This window comes from Tiliqua scincoides, chromosome 7 (genome assembly GCF_035046505.1).
Source record: "Tiliqua scincoides isolate rTilSci1 chromosome 7, rTilSci1.hap2, whole genome shotgun sequence".
Taxonomy (NCBI): domain Eukaryota; kingdom Metazoa; phylum Chordata; class Lepidosauria; order Squamata; family Scincidae; genus Tiliqua; species Tiliqua scincoides.
The window spans coordinates 57,563,217-57,582,440 of NC_089827.1; the positions used below are offsets into that span (position 1 = coordinate 57,563,217).

Here is a 19,224-nt window from a genome sequence, read left to right on the forward strand (position 1 = left end):
GAGTTGGGGACTCACACCACTAGATCTATGGCGTGGGTATCACATGGGCTGAAATGGCAGCCCATTTCACTCTGCCTCACAATAGGGCCCACCCTGGGTATTGCCTCTAGGATTTCTTGTTCTGCCCGATTCTGGCTGCAGCCCATGCTCCAAAATCCAGTCTGTTGTTGGTTCTTCTGAATTGATTCCCCATTCAGGGCAGGGGTCATGACACCAGCAAGGAATCTGAGTGAGGTAGCTGGATCAATAACAACCAGCGCATGGTTAAGCATGCTTGCCAATCTGCAGTGCACTGAATGGCACATGTGAATCCATTAAGCTAAGTGTGAGCATCGAAGCTGAATCATCACATATAGAGATTCAAGGACAGACCCAGATAGCAGGAGCTGCAGAAGGCCTTGACAAAGATAAATTGGTAGAGCTCTGCAAAGACATATCCCCAGCATGGCCTGCTCTGTGTACTTGATCCTTCTCTGAAGAAATAACTGCCCACTAATGACTTGCCATTACATACAACTTAAACCAGCTGTCTTTAGTCAGCTGCTACAAGGAAAAGGATGAATTGCTCTTTGTGGAACACATCTGAGCATGGGACAGGAATAGATCGAAGATCAAGGAAGGCTGGACAGCTCCCATTCATAACCTTCTACTTGTTGTGAATTTACAGCCTGACACTCTCTCATCCATTGGTTGATTAATTGTTGCTCGCTATAAAACATGACAATTGAAAGTCCTCTCAATTCCAGGTGCATGCCTTTGTGTGCATTGCCTCTTCATGTCTTGACAGCATTGCTTTCCTGAGCCAAACTCATTAAGAAAAAGGCCGAACCAGTTTAGATGTTAAAAAGAGAGTCCCAGCACCAAACCCCAATTAACCTCAGATGTTAACTAAAGAAGCTTGAGCTGGGTGAAACTTATATTCCTGCTTCAGAATTCCCTTTTATTTTTTTTATGGCTATTTTGCACTTCAAGACAGAAAACTGAAGTGGTAAAAGTCACACACAAGAAAAGCTTTTCTTCTGACACCTACAATTCATCCAAAATCAAAGATAATGGACAGAGTGCCAGAATGTTCTGCCTTTGTATGATATTCGGATCCCAGTTTTGTAGACAAATTTCATATAAGAAACGGGCAGTCCAATCCAACTTAAATTCTCCTCTGGTGGGACACTCATTCCACCAGTAGAGCCAGCATGACGCAAGCACAATTGCCTGGATTCTGCCAGAAGTCATGTGATGGTGTCACATGCTCCAGTGCCACCAGGCAGTGCGGCAAGGCCATCAGTGCAGTCACACTGGCCATGCCACTAGTGTGCCATGCCACTATCCACTGGCAAAAGGTAAGGTGGTGATGGGGGCAGACAGTGGTAGGAGTGGGAGAGAGAACAGGCGAGTTTCTGGTTTCTGGTAAGGAAGGAAGGCAGAATGAGGGAGGGAAAGGATAACGAATCCTATTCCTCTCCCTTTCCGCTGCCTTTCCTCACTTCACTCCTGCTCCAGGAAAATGGCTGCTGCAGGACCAAAGAGTCCCATAGGGGCTATGGGAGTTTTCCCCGGAGCAAGTGAACAAAGGTTCACTTACCCCAAGGAGACCTCTTCAACTGCCACCACCCACCATGGAATTTAGTGCACACCTCCTTGGTGCACCTGCATTGGCGGGAGGGGGGATTTAGGTTGGATTGGGCTGTCAGCTGCTTACAAGAGAATCTCATTGATTTCAAAAAGATTTACACATAGAGTTGGCAATTTGGGCAGCCTGATCTTAAAACATTTGAACCAGCATATCTACCCAATGGGGTACCAATGAGGGCAGGGGGAGGGCAGATTAGGTCTGGGAAGGGGGTGGATTCAGTGGTAGTGCTGGTTGCTGAATCCAAACCCCCTTCCTGGACCCGATCCCACAGCCTAGGTCCACACGGACCTGTGCTAGCAACTTCATGGGTTTGAGCAAACCCTTCCTTACCTTGGAGGCCCGATGAAGGGATAGAGGAGACCACCAGGACTTCCTTCTGCAGGATGCAGAGCAAGCCGTTTTGGCATGTATCAGTGGGGGGGGGGGGGAAGCATAGGATTGGACTTTTAGTCTTGATGAGTGACTTACACAGTCACACAACCAAGACACACATCTAGATCATATAAGATTCTCAAACATTTGTGAGATATAAAAACTTAAATTTTTCATAAAAACAAACCCTTGTATACACACACATTTCTTCCAACTTCATTAAAATTATTTCTTAAAACTGGTTCCTTTAAACCAATGAACATCTCCATGAGGACACAATTATTTCAGTTTTCCATACTGGCTAACTCTCACCCCAATTAAATTAGATAAAACTGCAGTAAGACTCAGAAGGGCATGTCCATCCCAGGGGCAGGCACTTGTTTAATCACATCAGATTAACTTCACAACCTTCATTAAACCAAAGTAGCTCAGGGACTAACGTGACATGATGGTGACAGAGCCTGTGTTAGAATGCAGCCTCCAGTCATTTTTATGAAATTGGGCTGAGAGGTTAAAGTTCAGACAAAAGGGTAAAAGGGTGCTGAAGTCTTCACCTGTAATCTGAAATATTCCTCCTGAAATCTTCCACTGCACTCTCCCCTGAAACAGCCCCAGCCATTTTTTCCCATGGGACTCTGAGACTGGATGTAAAACCTGTCAGGAGAAAAACATGGGGGGGGGGCAGTTTTGGGTAGAAAAGTGCAGGTGAGGGGAAGTACCTCCCATCAAAGAGGTGGGCAATATTGGCTCATCAGGTGACCCCCAGGGCCAGCAGATCCCTGCTGTTGCTCTTCAACATTGCTGTTTGCTTGCTGACTTTTCCCCTTAGGTCCAGAGGGAGCAAACAATAGCACTGAGAAAGAGTAAGAAAAGCAACTGCCAGTGAATGCTTATTAACATGTCTGGCTGTTCACTCCCTTGCAAGTGAGAAGGCAACAGGGGTGAGCAGGAGCTAACAGCAATGGGCAGTTGCTCCAAAACTTGAAGCTGGCACTGCTTTTCACCCACCTATAAATGAACCTCCTCCCATGAGCTGATTTCAGCATGACCTCGTTCAATCTAACACATGGGCTATGCTGCTGTCGCTATAGCTCCTTACTTTGTAGCCCAGAAATTCATACAGTTGTGAGGCTACCCTACACTACTGCTATAAGTCTCTTCCCTTACACCAATGTTTCTCACCCAGTAGTACAGGTACCATTGGTGGTACTTGAGATGGTGTCTGGTGGTACCTGCACGACCCACCGTTGCCTGGCAATGAGACCAATGTGACCAATGTGACAAGCAGCAACAGGAGGCTCAGCTCAGCAGGCAAAGCTCCAGTATGTGCTTTCTGGCTGCTCTAAAAAGCCCTCCAGTCTATCCTGAGCCTCTTACCAGTGTTTGTCACATTGCGCCTGGCCTTCCAATCCAGAAGTAACTGACATCATTCAACCAGTGGACCATGCAAAGTAGTGCAGCAGGGTGCAAACATCGAGAAATGCTTCCTTACACTGAAGGGTGTCACTGTTTTAAAACCAAGGTAGCAAACCTGGTGGAAACCTTAAAATAAAAATATAATCTGGGGAAAATGAGTAGGGAATGTATATTTCCTATTGATGGGGGTTTACCTGGCCGTGACGTACCACCAGTTCTTTTCATATGTATATATGGCACAGAAAATTTCATTTTTCTCCATGGATTGAGAATAAAAGCTTTGTTGTATGGTACCTTTGGCAGTGCTGGAGGAAATTAGCCAGCTTTTTGCATTGCCAGATGGCTGTGATAATGGGCAGCTCACAGGATCTCTCTCACTGGGATTCTCAGTAGGCAAGAGGTCCAATAATTGCATCCATGTAGTAAACAATTCATTTGGGTTTGGTAGGACGCACTCTCTCCCAGACCATGAAAATTAATGTAGCTTAAAATTGACAGTATGGTGAGATCATACATCAAACTAGCCTGGCAAAAGGCTGATGTTATTGATGTGGCTCAGAACACCCACTGGTGTGATCTTGGGCTCAGTGACATAGACTGTTGGGTGTGCACATAAATTACCCATGTAGCATCATCACCTTCTTATCTGTATCCCTTTTCTCAGTTGGTCAATAAAGGCAGCACTACTTTAAAGAAAGCAGGGAATTTGTTTTTGTTGCAACACCTGAAGTAGGGAGACGGTTGGACTTGTCATGGTCTCCTGCTCCAACCAGTGTTGGGCTACTACTTTAGGAAAAAGGAGTTGGTGCATCAATACAGGCGTATTGCACCTGCCTTGTGTTTATCTATTCGCTGTGACCCTGCCCTAGGATAGCTGGTCTGCTTCCTGCAGTTAAGAGAAGTGTTTTATTTGCTTGTTGTTTTTAATATAGTATTTATTCAGAGAGCTTTAGAATATACCATACTGATATATGCAATCAATACAACTGAAGAACATTTGTAGTACATTTGCCCAACTGTACTACATTTGTAGTACATTTGAAGTACATTTGCCCAACTGCAGCTGGTATGCCAACTGTACCCATTTTTGAAGAAAATGGATCTGGCCTTAGTCACATTACATTTAGATTATTGTAACATAGTATGTCTGGGGCAGAGTGACCATATGTCCTCTTTTTCCAGGACATGTCCTCTTTTTTAGCCTCATGACCTGGAAAAGAACATAAATGTCCCCCCTGTCAGCAGCTCCTGCAGGGAGCACACAGCCTTCTTGCAATTAATAAATTATAGGTAATATAGTTTTAAATTTAATAATAAGTAATATAGTGTTTAAAGTAACCACATGAAATCAGTATACATGAGTGTTTTTAGCATTTAATTTGCCGTGTCCTACATTTTTCTTGGATGTCCTACATTTTGGGGTGCCTTGTCCTCTTTGGCAGTTATCATATCTGGTCACCCTGGTCTGGGACTACCCTTGAAAATGGTCCAGAAATTTCACTGATTGAAAACATGGTAGCCTGTCCTAGAATGGCAACCTAGAATGTGGCATCCAGGCCAACCTAACTTATTACTGCTTTGCCAACTGCACTTGCTTCCAGTATATTTCTAGGCTCAATTCAGGGTGCTGATTGTAACTTTTAAAACCCTACATGGCTTAGGATCTCGCTGACATTGTCTTTTGCTTTCAAAAGAACAAACCAGAGTTGCATGCTGGTTATGAACTTGGAAACCTGTAGTTTGTTAATTAATTAGAGTTAGAACAAACCATAATATCAAACTATAGTTCAATCCAGGTTTATTCTTAGTTAACACATCACAGTTGCCTGAGTTTGTATGTAACAAGGAACTGGGATTTGTTCTTAAACTGAAAGCAGATACTTTCATTCTCCTTTTTTTACATGTGAGAGAGAAGAGGGAGGACTTCATAAGTGATGTTCATATAGCAGTAAACTATGGATTAGCATGTGTCTAAACCAGCTCTATCTATTACCAAACCTATGAAGCACCCATTTAAACCCTTATGTAATAAGCAACTTTTCTTACTCGCTCACTAGGTAATTAACAGTAAAACCCTATGACTGTTAATCAGAAGTAAGTTCTGTTATGTTCATTAGGGCTTACTCACAGATAAGTACACACAGGATTGCAGCCTTACTTTAAATTATGGACCTGTTGTATGTAATAACAGTAGCAGCTTTCCAAACAGAGATGAAGGTTTCATGGAGTCAATCAATTATATTTCTTTCAATTCATCAAAGTTGACCAAGTTTTGTTGGCATGGTGAAAGGCACAATTTGGTTAACAGTGTGAGAAGGGCTTTGTTATCCTTGGGGATAAAAGGTTCTTGAGAAATATAAATAAAAACAAAAGCAAGGGAAAATCAAACCTCACAAATGTCAGGATGGAACCCAGTGGTGTAGCTAATGATCGTGTAGCCTGGTGCCAAGCTCAAAATGTTGCCCTGGAAGTGATGTCACAACCGGAAGTGATGTTATTCCTAGGCCTTTAAAAAAGTGAAAATTGGGAGGAACCCCCCCTCCCCCAAGTAGTTTGCCACCCACTTGTTCTGCTGCCTCCCCCAGTTAGTGGCATAACTAAGGCATCTATCTGCTACCTCTGGTCAAAGAAGATTTGTATCCCCCCAGACAAAATCAAATTTAATGGTAAATAAATAAAAAGTGTGCACCTGATTGGCTCAAGACACTGTCATGATAACATGTCATTGCAACATGTCAATAACATAATAACATGTCATTGGCTCTCAGAACAATCAGACTCATGGGTCAGTTTTGAGTTAAGCAAATCCACTTTTTGTTCCATAAGGCAGTTGTGTTTTCATTTTCTGGTTAATTGGCCATAACTTTTGATAGAATACAGATATTCCAGTGCAGTTTGTTGCATTGCATTCAGCATTAAATTATCTTTCCAATGATATATAACATGATGGTATTATTCTTACATACCAAGATTTTCACAATTTTGGTCACTTGTGTCAAGTTCAGCTTGTTACCCCCCTAAAGCTTGATGCCCAGTGCAATTGCTACCCTCTGCACCCCCTTAGCTATGCCACTGATGGAACCAGTAGCCATATAGATGGAGAAGAATGAACTTTTAGCAGAAAAACTTGCATATAGATCCCAGTACTAGCCTGAGCAGTGTATGATGAGACTCAGGGCTTGCTTGCAGTTCAAAGGCAAGATTATTGGCCTGTGGTACTTCGTGTAGTTGATTGAGGAAGAGCTTAAGGCCTTGGTATTAGTGCAATACTGATGTATCAGTCCCACTGACTACCATGTATTATATTTCAGCCACTTGGAAATCCAGCCTCTGGCGATGAGAGGGGGTGGGGAAGCATTTAATCCATCTACTAGATTGTTTAAAAAGGGCTCCTCTTATGGTTTCTTCCTGAGGTTGGAATTACTGGAATTGAAAATAAGCAAGAGTCATCTTTTAATGCTTTCCAAATGCTACAGCTTTTAAGGGATTCCATCTCACAGGTCCTGTTTAACCGTTTGAGGGTCGACAGATGGAAACATCTTTTTCTCCTTTCTTTTTATGGAACAGAACCCAAATCTTTCCTCTCTAAAGGAAATTAATTTTCCAAATGATTGTTCAAGCAGTGTTTATTGCTTTCATCAGAATCTGGAGACATACAATTAAAATCTTTCAATTAAGAGACCCAGAATATATTTATTACATTTTATAACCCACTTATCTTCCATGTTAGAACTCAACACAGTGTACGTGGGGCTCCCAGGTGGCTCCCCATCCAGTCCCCCATCCCAGATCAAGACTTGCTTAACTTCAGCAAAGTTGATGTGTAATGTACTGACACCCAAACCAAGCCTCCTTTTTCCCCATTTTTGGTGCACACATCATTGTGTGCATGCCCTGCCCCCCTTTCCTCCCTCTGCCACCACTACTGCAAAACTACCCAGACAGAAAGGATCCTCTGGGAGGAGAAGCATAGCCACAGGATCCTCCCTGCCTGGCACATTCAGCAGAAACAGAGGAGGCAACAGGCAATGGAGGCATGCCTCTTCCCAATGGCTCTCCTTTGAAGGCAAATGACTGGGAACAGGATTACAGTAGGCCCTCCCTCTTGCTCCTCCAGTTCTGCTGCTGAAACAGCTGGCAGTGGTGCTGGACAAGGAAGTCAGTCCTCTCCCCTGTTCTCTTCTTGCTTCCTTTTCAAGAAAAGTGAGTACAAAGAGAATGGGAGAACAACTGGCTGACAAGAGACCAGAGGAGGTGGTAGGCAAGCATGGGGTGCAGGGCACTCTCTGTCTGTTGCCTTCCCCAGACTGCAAGCCACTTCACCTAGCCTCAAGGCAGACTGGCCATGATATCTTCAGGCCAGGCCTTGAGACTGCACAGCAATTTACATTGCTAGTTGGAAAGGCCAGCTAAATTGTGCATGCAACTATTCCCCAACATTTATTAACAGAAAGCAGCCCTAGGAAGCTGAGAGTTTGAGCAGAGGCTGGCAGGGGAGGGGTGGGGCTTAACTCTTTTCTGCTGGCTGTTTGCTAGTAAATATCCTCCACAGCACAACTCCTTGCGCTCACCTCCCCAACTGTAAAGTTAGTGCAAATGTACCTTATGGCACATTTGCAACACCCCAGGGCCTTGCCAGCCTAACCCAGGGGTTAGGATTGCACCTTAGTCAATCAAGTTGTAAGACTGTGTAAAACAACATGGCAAGTCCAAGAACTGCAGCCTTAACAAAATCCTGTACAACAGGGTCACATGGTACCAGCTGAGCTATGCACAGGCTGCCAGATGTCTTGCCTCCATTCTGCCTGTCTCATGTGCAGTCACATGAATTCAAATTCATCTAAAATTAGCAATACAAAACCAAAAGTGCTAACAGACACCCAGGAGGAAGTGTGTGAAGATCCTTTCCTATTTGGGAATGAGAAGTGATAATTCTCCACAATATGTATCTCTGGTAGACCATTACGCAGAAACACAACTTTCTCCTTGCATAAAACCAATGCCTTTCTCACTGGTATATCTTAATTCCACTGTGAGGGGTAATGATGGAGCTTCTTCATAAGAAGAAGCCAGATCCAGGTCATATACCAGGCTCTGGTATATAGGTTCTATGTGCAGTGGTGGGGTACCAAAGCAAACTTTAGATTGATGCTTGTATGTGCATACACATGTAGATTCACACATGGTAACATTGATAAGAATTATGGCCTACATAAACAAGTCCCAGTCAGTGGCATAGCTAAGGGGGTGCAGGGGGTAGCAGTTGCACTGGGCATCAAGCTTTAGGGGGGCAACAAGCTGAGCTTGACACTAGTGACCAAAATTGTGAAAATCTTGGTGTGTATGAATAATACCATCATGTTATATTTCATTGGAAAGGTAATGTAATGCAGAATGCAATGCAACAAACTGCACTGGAATATCTGTTTTCTATCAAACGTTACGGCCAATTAACCAGAAAAAGAAAACACAACTGCTGTGGAACAAAAAGTGGATTTGCTTAACTCCAAACAGACCTATGAGACTATTTGTTCTGTGTGCCAATGAGATGTTGCTATGATACAGCATGGAACCAATAACTTTTTATTTATTTACTAATTAAATTTGATTTTGTCATGTGGGGGGGGGGGCTACAAAAGCTTCTTTGACCCCACGTAGCAGATAGATAGATAGATGCCTTAGCTATGCCACTGACTGGGGGAGCAGCAGAACAAGTGGGTGGTGAACTGCTGGGGGGAGGAAGTGGGTTCCTCCCAATTTTCACTTTTTAAAAAGCCTGGGTGTGTTGCCACTTCTGGTTGTGACATTGCTTCCAGTGCATACTTTTGCACTGAGCAGGCAGATCTTATGTGGGGCCTACTTGTTGCAAGGTCAAGATCAAAGGTCAAAAGCAAACTCAGTAAGCAAGAGTGATGATCGTCTGCAAGCTTTATTTTGTTGCCAGCAACGGGCTTCTCAGGGACTCCTGTCCAAAGCGAAGAGAGCAATGAAAGCCATGTGGGAACTCTCAGAGCCCTCAGAGAAAGCAATTTTCCAGTGTGAGCCTCTCCCTTATATTGGATTCTGGCTCCTTTGTCTAAGGAATCTTACATTTCTCATTGGCTGGTGTGTGACATCAGAAATGGGGGCTTTCTCAGAATTGGCCACAGATAACTTCTACAAACATTTGATTGGTTGGCTTCAAGTTACAAACTCCAAAAAAGGCTAATACATACATTTGAGACATATAGAAAACATTGTTTCCAACAACCACTAGATGGCACTGTTTACTCATTTACTGGCTTTTAGTATGTCTTGTGCTTATTTCTGACTTTGACAGAGTTACTAGTGTTATCTTTCCAAATTCCTTTCTGTCTGGTCTCATCAATCACTGTGGGCTTTCTATCAACCTCTGTTTAAACTAAACCTTTGGTTTTTCCACTTTATTCTATGTGCAATTTTCCATATGTGATTTGTATAGTGGTATAAACATATTTAATACAAGACAAACTAACTTCTTATTGTAAATAAGGATTTTAAGAGACTTTTCCCTTTATTTTAATTAAATCCAGCTTCTTTTGTCAACTTAGAGGCTCTCATTATGTTTTAGCTTATCTGTTCCTGTCTAGCTGATTTGCAGGTGTCTGTATCTTGGAAAACTCTATTTTAATTAGCAACAGATTTACTCTTAGCCAAGGCCTTTTTCCCCATTAAAATGTCTCTAACCTGTGTATAACCTTTAGTTATCTGTTCTCAGTGCCAAGAGATAGAACTCTTCCTAATTAATTGGTGCAGGCGCATCCTGCTTCCTGCCTCCTTCCTAGTTCTCTGTATGTTGTTTCTAATCTCACTTTAAGTTGTAAATCTGTCTCTAAGTTCCAATTAAAAGTATCAGGCAGGACCCAAGATAAGAGTCTTCCAGAATCTCCTTGTTAATTAACTTCTGCCAGGCATTTGCCTTTTCAAGGTTACATCTGAATTACATTTTCAAACTTGTGGCTTTAAGCCTTTTTAATAGTCAAATTTAATTGCTTTTACTATTCTGTGTATTTCTATACTATTATTTAATTTTCATTAACATCAGGCAATCAAGCTTTACTGTAATAGCTAATTTTTATATTGGTCACACTTAAGGCATTGAAAAATATTTGCAAGCAAGCAAGCATTATAATCTCTTTGGAACTTCTATGAATCTTTGGTCTAAATAGCTCTAAACAGCTCTCCCATATGCATTTGACACTGTCCTTTTGATTTGAAAAGCTTGAAGGAATTAGGTCTTTAGAAAGCAAACATGCTTTTTCTATTTACAAGCAAAGGCTTGAGATGACTTGGGTGCTTTCCAGCAACCTTGTGTTTCACATAGTTGCAGAAGGGAGTGTGCGTCTCTCCCAAACTCCCATGTCGTTATCTGTTTGGAAGGCTGCCAAAGAGACATTCCTTTGCTATCTCAGTAAAACTGCCAATTAGCCTGCACTTTCTACATCAGACTGAGACCAAAAATGCTTTCTTTGTTTCAAACATATGAGCATGCTAAACAAATAAACACTTTTCCTTATTTCCTAAACATATAAACCATTAATTTGTTTTAAACTAATTTAGCTATAAACACCCTAAATAAATTTACATAAATGAATATATAAATTTACATAAATGAAAACATAGCATTGACATTTGGTTCATTCAGCTTGTTTGTTAGCATAAGTGGCATTTATGGCCTTGTCTCATACTAATGTAGGTATTTATGTGTATAGGACTTAGTTCACATTGAAAATCCCTGTTCCTTGCCATATGTAGAATCCACATGTTCAGGATGTATGCAAACCACGTCCATCTTTGTGTCCCAAAAAACCAGTTATAAATAAACAAATGATGTGAACAAACAAGATCTCTGAATCATGGGTTTCCTAGACCAGTGTTTTTCAACCGCTGTGCTGCGGCACACTAGGCAGCCTCAGGTGTGCCGCAGGGCCAGAGGAGGCAGGCAGCAGCTACTGGTGGAGAAGCACTGCTTTGACCCTCACATGGCATCGGGCGGAAAAAGGAGCTGCCTTGGCTGAGAAAGAGGAAGGCTGCAACCCAGTCCTCATTTACCTGGGGATCCTCATTTACCTGGGAGTAAGCCCCATTGACTATTATTCTGAGTAGACACACCTAGGATTGGGTATCAAGTCCCTTGTTTGCCCTGCCTGCTGATTGGGTAGCCAGAGAAGCCTGGAGGAGGTCTGGGCAGAGTGAGTGAGAATGAGGGAGCCAGGGATAGGCAAGCAGGTATGAAGGAGTCTGCTGAGACCAGCAGCCTAAGAATGGGCTGGCTGAGGGTCCAGGAAAGCCCCTTTCCTTGCCACAGTTGCCTGAAGCTCCCCAAGGAGACCCTCCCTGCCTTGCCTTTGCCTTTCAGAGGAAGGGCGCTGGGCCACAATCCTCTCCACACTTTCCTGGAAGTAAGCCCCATTGACTATAATGGGACTTACTGCTGAGTAGACATGCCTGGGCTGAGCTCTCAGGATCCTCTCCTAACCACACTTTCCTGGGAGTAAGCCCCATTGACTATAATGGGATTTACTTCTGAGTAGACATGCCTAGGATTGGATTTTTGGTCACACTTTTTTTCTGAAATAAAGGAGCAGGCAATGGGGGGAGAATGTGAGGCAAGTGATTCTGGAACTTTGGAAGGTGCAGACAAGAGAGGGGAGGGACAGTAGGAGAGGTGCTAACTGCAGTTATGAGATAAGAACATAAGAACATAAGAACAGCCCCACTGGATCAGGCCATAGGCCCATCTAGTCCAGCTTCCTGTATCTCACAGCGGCCCACCAAATGCCCCAGGGAGCACACCAGATAACAAGAGACCTCATCCTGGTGCCCTCCCTTGCATCTGGCATTCTGACAGAGCCCATTTCTAAAATCAGGAGGTTGCGCATACACATCATGGCTTGTACCCCATAATGGATTTTTTCCTCCAGAAACTTGTCCAATCCCCTTTTAAAGGCGTCTAGGCTAGACGCCAACACCACATCCTGTGGCAAGGAGTTCCACAGACTGACCACACGCTGAGTAAAGAAATATTTTCTTTTGTCTGTCCTAACTCTCCCAACAATTTTAGTGGATGTCTCCTGGTTCTGGTGTTATGTGAGAGTGTAAAGAGCTTCTCTCTATCCACTCTGTCCACCCCCTGCATAATTCTGTATGTCTCAATCATGTCCCCCCTCAGGCGTCTCTTTTCTAGGCTGAAGAGGCCCAAACGCCATAGCCTTTCCTCATAAGGAAGGTGCCCCAGCCCCGTAATCATCTTAGTCACTCTCTTTTGCACCTTTTCCATTTCGCCTGTGGGAGGGGATGGGGTAGGGGAGAGGAGGAGAGAGAAGTGCCAATTGCCTGCTCCTGTATTTGAGAAAAAAAGAATGCAACCAAAAACCCAATCCTAGGCATGTCTACTCAGAAGTAAGTCGCACAGGCACATTCCCCCCAATGTCTGACCCCCCAGTCTTTGGCTGCAATCCTAACCACACTTTCCTGAGAGTAAGCCCCATTGAACAAAATAGGACTTACTTCTGAGTAGACCTGGTTAGGATTGTGCCCTTTGTCATATAATGATTTAATTGTATTAATTGTATTAATTAAAAATTAATTGCAATGTAGTAATTTAATGTAAGTAAAAAACTGGGAGTGTGCCTTGACAATTTTAGTGCCTTGACAGTGTGCCGTGAGCTGAAAAAATATTGAAAATGGCTGTCCTAGACTGTCTGCCCAATCCTATCACTTGCTGGATTATAACATGTAGCCACACTAACAGAAGCTGCAGTGCATGCTATGGGTGTGTGTGTGTGAGAGAGAGAGAGAGAGAGAGATTGCAGGAGCTAAGTAAAAATATCTTTTACTTACTTCCCAGTAGGTTGCCTAATCATCTTTGGGTCTCTTCAGACATATGTCAGCCATTTTGCAGCCACTGGAGCCCCTGTTTTTATCCTTTTTACGTCGGGGGGGGGGCTTCTGGAGTGTTTGTTGAACTCAGTGTTCATCAGGACCACTCTGGTGGCCTTGCATCCCCCTTGGCCTGCCCTTCAAAGCAGATCAAGGCGTGACTGCCTACTCATGAATAAATCTGCGTGTGCTGCTGTGTTTCGGTTTCCATAGGGCTCAATACATTTTCCTTCTCAGCTATCAGCTTGTCAGTTTCGCAACCCACCAAAAATTGGATTGCGACCCACTGGTGGATCCTGATCCACATTTGGGAAACACTGTATAGAAGTAAGCCATTAAATACCCCTTCTTTTCACACTGTTGTCCAGATCTGAGCCACAGTCTTGCATAGCTGCTACTCATTAGTAAAGGTAAGCACCTATCTATAGGTGACACATTTAATGTCACTTGAGGTTTGGCCCTGAAGTTTCATTCCTAACATGGAGTTTCATGTTTCAATCCACATGTAACAGAATAGTTAGCAAAACATGTGGCTTAGAAGCACAGTTTTCTTTGCTTACACCAAGGGATTGTTCAAATACTATATTATTCCATGGTTTTAAATGTACTGCATCTCAAGGGATCTTTCACAGGGAAGGCCAGTTGCCATGTTTTAGTTGTTGAGGTTTAGTGACAGGTAGAGTCTTTCCTTCCTCTTGCTGATGCTGCTGCATGTTGTAAAAAGGTCAGATGGTCTTGCCTCTTTGACAACTCTTTGTCTTCTCTAGAACCACGCAATAGAGGATGTCTAGGCCCATTCCTAATCTGAGGTATTGATCCTACATAGAAAACAGAAAGAGTAAATAACTTGCAAAGAAAAAACAACCTTTAATTGTTTGTTTCCCTCTTATACCTGGCAGGTTTATTATCTCCTGGTTCATTTATCATGTAACATCAAGGTGTTAGTTTAATTCTGCATAAACATAATTCTGCATTAATACTGTAGTGGCTAAGGACAGAACAAAATCTGTTGGCAAGTCACTGCCAGACAGCACTTAAGCAGTGGGCTGGTGGTGGTGGCAATATCCACGGAGAACTGGTAGCAGATTTGGGTTGTTAAACCTTTTCTCCAACAAATACTTTCCCCTCCTAATGTCTTCCCCAGCCATTTCCCGCCTAAGCTTATTTCAGTCTTAGAGCTTGTCTGTAAACAAGGTGGGAAGGGTAAGGAGCTACTGGCAAGGGAGGGATTCAGCATCCCCTTCCCACTCCTTCATCCAATGCAAATCACCAAATGCTCCACTAAATGATTACGGGGCTGGGGCACCTCCCTTACAAGGAAAGTCTACAGGGCTCTTCAGTCTAGAAAAGAGGTGCCTGAGTGGGGACATGATTGAGACATGCAAAATCATGCAGGGGATGGACAGAGTGGATAGAGATACACTCTTTTCCCTCTCACATAACACCAGAACCAGGGGACATCCACTCAAATTGAATGTTGGGAGAGTTAGGGCAGACAAAAGAAAAATACTTCTTTACCCAGTGTGTAATTAGTCTATGGAACTCCTTGCCAAAGTAAGTGGTGATGGCATCTTGCCTAGATGCCTTTAAGAGGGGATTGGACAAATGTCTGAAAGAAAAGTCCATCACAGCTTACAAGTCATGCTACGTATGTGCAAGCTCCTGATTTTAGAAGTAGGCTACCTCAGAATGCCAGATGCAGAGGAGGGCACTAAGACACAGGTTTTGTCTTGTTGTCTTGTATGCTCTCTGAAGCATTTGGTAGACCACTGTGGAAGCTGGACTAGATGGACCTTTGGCCTGATCCATCGGAGCTCTTTTTATGTTCTTATGGCATCGATTGGCAGCAATTCCTGATTTGAGTCTACCAGCCTCACATTTAGTTTTGCTCCAAGGAACTGAACTGGTAACCAGGAAGCAACTTGAGTCAAATGACTCCTCTGATATGACCTGGAAAAGACATGCCTCTCTCTCTATCTCTGTCCCTCTCTCTTCCCCCTGCCCCTCCCCCACTTCCCACCTGCAGAACAGGAGAAAAAAATCTTGCCATAAAATCTTGCCATACAAGATTGTCGTAAGCAAGATTGAGATCATGTGCATGATGTAGTGAACACTCGAAGGACCCAATCCTATCCAACGTGCCATTTCAGATGTAGCCATGCCAACAGGGCATGCACTGCATCCTGCAGTGGGGGGGTCAGTCACTGAAGCCTTCCCAAGGTAAGGGAACATGCAGCCCATTCTTTGTTATCACATGCAAATCACTCTCAAAACTATCCTTATCACTTGTTGTAACTGAAGACATGACACAACATAGCTCAGACACATTATTCACACATTATCTTTTTTTCTTTTTTGAAAGCACCACGTCCACAATAAAATAATAATCAGAATAGAGCTTTAGGGCCCAATCCTATCCAACTTTCCAGCGCGGATGCATCTGCAATGAAGCCCTAAGGGAACAGGAAACATTTGAATAATGTGTCCGAGCTATGTTGTGTCATGTCTTCAGTTACAACAAGTGATAAGGATATTTTTGAGAGTGATTTGCATGTGATAACAAAGAATGGGCTGCATTCTGCCTCAATTTTTGTGAAGACTGTGTAGCCTGTTTCTCGGCTGCTCATAGAACAGCTTCTCACACACTATACACGGAGCCACTTCCTGCTCAAGCTCTTGCAAGCCTCAGCAAGGTAGAGCAGCAGATTGAGGTGCAGGGACCGTTGCATTGATAATCCTTTCAGATTGTATCAGAACTGAGCTGTCAGGAAATGGTAAGAGAAGCTTTTCTACCCAATCTTGGCAGTATCTGTTTCAACAATAAAAGTAAGACATTTGTCTGCAGGGCAATCGCCACTACTACCAGATTTATGTGATGTCCGCTCATGGTCTACACATTTAAACACATTAGAAGCTAAGAGTGCAATCCTAGACATACTTTCCCAGGAGTAAACCTCATTAACACAGTGGGACTTACTTCTGAGTAGACATTTAGATGCCTTTAAGGATTGCACTCTAAATAGTTAAATATATGGTGTATTTGTCTTGGTGATGTCACCCAGTGTGTAGATATCTTTCCACAATACCAAGATGAACACTTGTGGTGCTTCTGTGTGCAAATCGATATCCTGACCTCCCCGGCAATAGGACTGCATTCTGCACAAAATAAATAGTAACTGTTCCAGTTTGACATTTGAGAATATTGCTTCCCACCTTCTCTTTAGACTTTGCTCACATTTCTCAAGAAGCTTTTATCCCAGAGGATATGAAAGCCCTTCTTACACTGTCACCAGGTGTGTCTTTTTCCAGCTACAGCTGTTCATCTAACGAAGGAGCATAATCTGGTCACCATTACTCCTGACTATGACAGGACTGTTACAATTGACTCTATGTGCTCTGCCCTAATAAGTGGCCCAAACCCCCTTGGTGCCTGAAACAATGCTTTTGCCTACTTCCCCATTTGTAGAGGCTGTGCACCCAACCTGCTTCCACCTTCACCAAGCAAACTTATAGATGATTCTTTTCTCTGCTGTAATATTGTCATTAATGGAGCTGAACTTTGCACCACTGTCTTTCCTGTGTATCTTACATTTTAATGGTTTGTTAATATTAGCAGTAGTGGTTGCTAATAGCAATGCTCATTATTATGTTGCATTCTACATTTGGTATTTGCATGTTCAGTTTTATTTACAGATAATTAAAAACCAAGAAAAAACTGTGAACACCGAGCTTCTGACTAATATGACTTGTATCCCAGTACAAAAAGAACTGCATTGCTTGCCGTTTGGTTCCTCAGTGCTGTTTCCTAAACCAGTTTACCTCCAGCCAGTGGTGTACCTGGGGGTCCCCGTGCCTGGGGCAACCCCCAGTTTTCTGCCACCTCACACCCCTTGCCCCCACCCCTTTCCTCCCCCACCTGTGACCCAGAAGTAATTGCGGTGACGTCATCATCACCGCAATTGCTTCCATGCAGCTACCTCCTCCGTTCCCCCTTTGGAAGAAAGGGGGAACGAAGGAGGCAGCCGAGGCCCCGACGGAGCTCATGCTCCGATACTGTGGTGCTCCTATCAGCAAGCAACATCATGGCTGATGAGGATGCAGCAGAGTCTTCAGAGATGTTGTGGCACCATCACTCAGTATTACTATCCTAGCTACTGTTTCTGTGGCTGTTGTTTTGCTGTTGACTCTGTGCAGGTTAAGCTTGTGTTATGACTACACTGGGCTGATCTTAGCTGTGGTGTAGCAGCTACTGGCATAATAAGACTGTAAGACTGGCCTGTCCCAAATGGTTTGCACCTCAGGTTGCCAGGGTAGATGCACCCAATAACACATGAGGGCCTGGTGACAGGGGTCAGCCAAGTCAGGCACTGGCTGAGGAACTGGTTTCCTTTATTTATAGGAAAATAAAGATGGCAACCACCATCTGGCAAGAGTTTGGTTGCCTCACTTTGGTGCTCGGAGACTCATAACAGCACAGAGGGTCAAACCTGCTTGGTGATGTTGCACAGGACCGCCAACCCTTGAAGGGGGAAATCTGGTCCTGGGACAGGGCCCCATGGTAAAGGGGAAGGGTGGCAAACAGTGTTGCCCAGTTGCAGCCCCCAAATGGCCTGAGATTACCTTGGCCTCCCATCAGCCTGAGAAAATAGCAAAAAAACTGGAGAAATGGTCAATTTGGGCTAGCTGGCAATCTTCCTTGCACCATAAATGCAATGCAAATGGAACAGCAGCGAAAGTTCAGGCAAACACCTCCTGAGTGAGGAGGTGGTCGTCGTCTCTCCTGTGTCTGAAAGAATCCCTCACAAATTGTCATATATACCATTCTGTGTCTTCCAGTTTTGCCCATCACCAGAGACGGCATGGAAGCCCTTGCAAAGTTTGACTTCAATGCTTCAGGAGAGGATGAGCTGAGTTTCCAGACTGGAGATATCCTGAAGGTAAATGAAACCAAGTTATCTGTTTGTCAGTGTTCTCAGTTTATCAGTGTTCGGTCCTACTAGAGTCCCCTGTCCTTGTATTCACCAACCATTCCACAAACAAGTAAACCCGAACTGGTTCTTTAAGGTTAGAGATTCAATGATAACTGCCAGGTTGATGACAGCAATGTGTCCTCATTCCAAAAGCTTATAATTTTCATTTAGAAAATGAGTAAAAAGCAACAAGTCTTTTCATAAATGCTAGGCTAGATGCCATGTTGGATTTCTATGACTGAAACCCACAAGCTCCAAGGTAAGTACATGGCTAGATGCCATATTGGATTTCTGTAATGGAAACCCACAAGCTCTTTTTCAAATGGCAGCGGGGGGGGGGGGCAACATGAACAGTACCCATGGAGAAGGGATTAAACCTCTGGGCCTGCACTGGTTCTGTGACTTAATTTTCCTGAAACTGCTGTTAGCCATGAAGGGGAGAATTTGTGGGCACGTCAGTGTCTCCCTCTGTGACTAATAGCAACCAGGGAAGTCAGGGCATTGGCATGCACAGAAGGGCATTGGCATGCAACCTCTTCTCCTGTGTGCTAAGGCCTCAGTCCAAACTCCCTCCCCTTGCAGCTGCTTTTTGTAAAAGAACGAGATGTCAGGAGTTCTAGCCACAGAATTGCCATGTCCTATCTAGCCTGGCCCTCAGATTCCATTGCTAAGCGTGGTAACTGCTACTAGCTACCAGTGGAGTATGAAGGACAGTAGGGAGTAGGGTCTAGACAAGATTTCCAAGAAAACAGAGCCATGCAAGGAAATGTCTTGTTCACCAGTGGAACACTGTCATAAATGTGAAAGCTCTCTTTCTCAAAATGTGTACACACTCTCTTTGTCTCACTCACACACACATACACACAGTGGCACAATATCAAGCTGATTTCTTATTTATTTATTTATTTTTAATTAACACACACAGACATACAA

General features: G+C 43.6%; 1 protein-coding gene across 1 annotated transcript in view; it reads left to right on the forward strand.

Annotated features, from left to right (window-relative positions):
* Positions 1-19,224, forward strand: part of GRAP2 (GRB2 related adaptor protein 2) — a 68,379-nt gene that overhangs the window by 22,397 nt on the left and 26,758 nt on the right. The window contains exon 3 of the mRNA XM_066633566.1: positions 18,158-18,258. Within this exon, the coding sequence (XP_066489663.1) occupies positions 18,181-18,258 (78 nt within the window). The 5' untranslated portion in view covers positions 18,158-18,180. The remainder of the gene's footprint in view (positions 1-18,157; positions 18,259-19,224) is intronic.